The 4,945-nt window shown below is 29.2% G+C and overlaps 1 protein-coding gene across 1 annotated transcript in view; it reads left to right on the top strand.

The window, feature by feature from the left end:
- Positions 1 to 1,380: 1,380 nt before the first annotated feature.
- Positions 1,381 to 4,945, top strand: part of LOC106677164 (cytosolic carboxypeptidase 2) — a 67,004-nt gene continuing 63,439 nt past the window's right edge. The window contains exon 1 of the mRNA XM_024359689.2: positions 1,381 to 1,814. Within this exon, the coding sequence (XP_024215457.1) occupies positions 1,511 to 1,814 (304 nt within the window). The 5' untranslated portion in view covers positions 1,381 to 1,510. The remainder of the gene's footprint in view (positions 1,815 to 4,945) is intronic.

The raw sequence follows: 4,945 nt of genomic DNA, 5'->3' as shown, positions 1-4,945 counted from the left end.
GGATTAAAGTTTAATTGAATTAAATTAATTTTAATTAAACAATAATAAGCAAGCTCAAGAAAGGGAATAGATTATATATAAAATGAAATAAATGTAAATAAAACAATATGAACCTAAATGAACAAATATTTTTAAGAAATAGTACAATATAATGAACTTTCCTCGAAGGATGACACTTACTTTTGTTGTACAGAATGATAACGTTTGAAATAATCGCTCGAACATAATCCAAAGTGAAACCCAAATCCATTTTTATTTTTACATACTTCTAGGATAATTTTTGTTCTAACGGCTGGTTCTTCCATACTGACTGATAATTGCAATTCAAGATCATTGCACAGTGTGCAGCCGGTCTTTTTGACTCGGAAATGCATTATGCATATACAGTGGGCAATTAGAATGGGTTGATAGTCGCTATCGATATGAACATCGAGTTAGTTATGTCATGAATCGATTCTGTATAAATAGCGGTGTGTGAAACCTAACCTTATGAGTTTTATTATTCTAAATTTGATTAGAGTTAATAAAAGTTATTTATGTGCGTTATTTCTTTAGTAAAGCCAATTCTATTAATATAATTTGTAGGGGCTATAGTCTCTTTTTCTAAATGGAGAAAATAAGAGAGATGAATAATAAACAATACCATAGATATCAATATTATATTAGCTTAAACACTTACATTATAGGTTAGAGAATAATCTCAATAATAAAAGAAAGAGTCCCTCACAACTCTGAAGTCAAAATCACAATATAACTTTCACCAAACTAGGACAAACATACGCACTTAAACTATTATTATCACTGTTGTCCAAAAAAACAAAACAAAAAACTTCTCTCCGCTCTCACTCGTCAGTGTTGCCCACGCAGTGTTGCCATCTCACATAGTTCATGGCCAGATAATCGATTCTTATTAGTGGCATATTTCGTCAACAGTAAGTAGTGTATAAGAAATACCAGAACCAAAGAGATTGTTCAAGACAAAATGTGATTTATAAAGATGACTACCTTATATATTAGTATTTTTGATTAATTAATTTTTTCTTCAGAGATATCCCTTCACTATTCCTGAAAAATTGAGTACAGCTGTCACAATTTGTCGGTAAATGAGAACAATCCGTTGCTAAAAAAAAATAAATAAAAATAATCAGAGATCAAAGGATGAAATTACGACCTCTGTTTCTGCTTCAAAATTTTCAAAACTGTCTCAACATTTAGCTGTAACAACTTATCCAACTCAAATGTGGAGTTTTATAAATCGAGTTTGGATTTTCTTTACTGGAATAGGTATTAAATTTTCATATTTCTTAGTGTTTGTATAATTCACTATAACCCCTTACATCTGTTAATATTTTTAGTTTTTTATCTGAATCTAAAATGTAAGTGATCTGTACAAACATATGTGGCCTTTGATTTTTTTTTCGATCTATCAAAATCATAAATGTTCATTTTTGCAACGAGGAAAAAAAAGAAAAAGCATTAAACAATAAAATTGTGAATTGATTTATTGAAGATGCTCCTGGTACCGCCAGAAGTGCAGAAGCCTGTCAGCCAGGGAAAAGCAAATTTGCAGGGATTCAACAAGGTCACCCCTAAACTGCAAGTCATAAACTGGCTCGAGAGCTACAAAGGGAAACATATCAAGATCAGGGAAAAACAGGACAAAGGGAAAGTTAAAGAAATAAAATCCTCAAAAGCTAAGATCATATTAGAACAGCCCACGCAGCAAGAAGAGAAGATCCTTATCATCAAGCCGAAGAGGATTTTAAAAGTAAAGCTAAAGAACAGCGATGAAAATAAATCCAGTGACACTTCTGGTAGGAGCAGTCTTTGTAGTTAGATATATTACTCATTTATAATTTCTCTTTCACTTATCTATATACGAAATATGTAGTAAGGTGAAATTTCAGTTTCCGTTGTGAATACTTGTTTTCAAGTCCAAAAAAAACTATTTTCACGAAATGGTCAGTGTATATGTGTGATATATGAACCGAAAATCGTATAAATCTGAAATTAAATTTTAAAAAAAAGTTATATGAAAAATGAGACAGCAATTTTTTCTTTAAATCGACTAACCGGTTGTATAACACTTTAAAGAGTAGATTTTTTTTTTTCGATTTTCTAAAAAATGATTCAAACGATTTTGATTGAACTCGGTATAGTACAAGAGCCCAAGAGGAGAAAAAAGTCAGTTATTTCATCCCAATTTTTGACCACTTTAATGAAAAGTATGTATAATTACTAGTGAAAATTAATGAGTCTGCCAAGTATAGAGTGGGAGAATAAAAATTGGCGGCTGTTTCAAAACTTTAAAAAAAAAATTCAATTAATTAAATCAAATGGTATCTTTATTAAGTCTGAACATTCTTTATTATATCAACAATCCAACGTTTCGGCCAATTCGGCCATCCTCAAGAACAATCTTAAATATAAATTCCCAACTCACATCAAAATTACAAAAAAAAAAAAGTTTTACTGGCTATTTTGCCCAGGTCATCAATTTCAAGTCAAAATCACCATATTTTATCATAACTTTAATTTTACATTAAAACTATACTATCCACTGCAAAGTGGGACGAAACGTTGATTAACAATAAATAGTTTTCTTTTACTATTTTGAAACCTTTATTGACCGCCACCCGGACTATCTTCTTCCAATTTACGATAAAGTTTCTCCGCAGGGGTAGTAATTTTTAAAATATTCGCATATGAATATGAATTTTGAACATGAAATTTTGTCCAAACAACTATAAATCAATTTATTTTGTCAAATATCATAAAAATACTAATTCTACGAAAATACTACTTTAAAGGGCATCAAATTAGTTTTAATTTGAGTGCTAATATCTGTACGTCGGTTTTCGAAATGTATATTTCCCAAAATAAATTCACTAACTACTGATTTTCAATGCATTTCTTAGGAAATGATGGTTTTAAAAAACTATATCTCGAGAATTATTAAATGTAAATAACTTTATTAGGGCTCATATTTTAGCCAATTTACTCTACTTTAAATAACGTTCTCATAGGCTTTCTAGTGTCGGAGATAGTTTTAAAGATATGGAACTCCTAATGAAAAATTAATTTTATATAGTTTATTCAAATTCTTGAGACTGGTATTTATCTATTAATTAAATCAAACGGTATCCTTATTAAGTCTCAACATTCTTTATTATATCGATAGTCCAACGTTTCCGCCAATTCGATCATCCTCAAGGACTATTTAGATTATCTTAAATATAAATTCACACCTCACATCAAAATTACAAAAAAAAAAAAAATGTTTTATAGGTTATTTTGCCCAGGTCATCAAATACAAGTCAAAATCGGCCTATTTTTTTAGAACTTCGTTAATTTTTAAAACTTTAATTTTATATTAAATCTACTCTATTCACTATTAGATTAACTCTTATCTAATAGATTATCCTCCTTGAGGCCGAAACGTTGGACTATTGATATAATCATGAATGTTGAGACTTAATAAGGATACCATTTGATTTAATTAATACATAAATTTAATTAATAGAGCACTTTATTAGGGCTCATATTTTGTCATATATCATAAAAAAAAAATATTCTACTATCCTACGAAAATACTACTTTATTGGGTATTAAACTAACATTAATTTGAGTGCTAATTGACAACTATACGTCGAATGGTTTTTGAGTGTTGGGCAAAAATTAGCTATCGTTGAAACTAATAGCAAATATTACCATTGATACGATATTTATTTATCAATGAGACCAAGAAGAGAAAAATAGACAGCTATTTCACCCTAATTTTTTATTACTTTGATGAAAACTATATATAAATAAATGCTAGTCTAAATTTATGATTCTGTCACGTTAAAAAAAAATTAATTTTTCATGCGGAGCTCTATATCTTCAAAAACTACAAACAACACAAGAAAACCTAAGAGAACGTTATTTATAGTAGAGTAAATTTTCTAAAATATGAGCCCTAATGGAGTTATTTACGTTTAATAGTTCTCGAGATACAGTTTTATAAAAAGCAACATTCCATAAAAATGTACTGAAATATCAGTAGTTAGTGAATTTATTTTGTGAAATCTATATTTCAAAAATCACTCGACGTACAGATGTCAATTAGCACTGAAATTAAAGCTAGTTTAATGGACTATGAAGTAGTTTTAAGATTATCTTCAAAGGAGTAGTAGTTTTCATGATATTTGCTAAAATAAATTGATTTATAGTTGTTCGGACAAATTTATATTCATATGCGAATATCATAAAACTGTTAATTCTAGGAAGATACGTATCATAAAATACTTGATAGTAAGGTACATTTTCTTTATTTTTAATGAGCCATATGTAGGTCTTATGGTTTCTGAAATAAAGTTTTTCATTAATCAAACTTATTGTCCGAACAACTATTATAGTACAAACTACTTTATAGCTTATTAAACTAGCTTTAATTTGAGTGCCAATAGACATCTGTACGTCGAATGGTTTTTGAGATATATATTCCTCAAAATAAATTCATTAACTACTGATTTTAAAGTGCGTTTCTTAGGAATTGGTAGTTTTTAAAAAACTTTATCTCGGGAACTATTGAACGTAAATAGCTCTATTTTAGTCAATTTGCTCTACTTTACATAAAGTTCTCTTGGATTTTTTAGTGTTGTCTGTAGTGTTAAAGATATAAAGCTCCAAGTTTTTTGTTACTATTTTGATAGCTTTATTGACCGCCACCCGGGCTATCTTCCTACAATATACTTCATATGGTCAACTATATATACAATATATATATATATATAAGTTAAGTATTGGCAAAAGCAAAATGTCAAAAAAGAGAAGAAGGAATAAGATCTAACTCGCTTGTACTGCTGTAAAACACTGACTTTATTGTGTTCGTTACATCTGTTATATACCCTCGATCAGCTGATCTCCTCAGTCAGCTGACATCGAAATAACAGCTGACTCATAC

This window comes from Halyomorpha halys, unplaced genomic scaffold (genome assembly GCF_000696795.3).
Source record: "Halyomorpha halys isolate HHAL.00 unplaced genomic scaffold, Hhal_1.1 Scaffold89.1, whole genome shotgun sequence".
In the NCBI taxonomy this organism is placed as follows: Eukaryota; Metazoa; Arthropoda; class Insecta; order Hemiptera; family Pentatomidae; genus Halyomorpha; species Halyomorpha halys.
The sequence above is the reverse complement of the archived record's forward strand: the minus strand, read 5'-3'. Positions and strand labels throughout refer to the sequence as shown.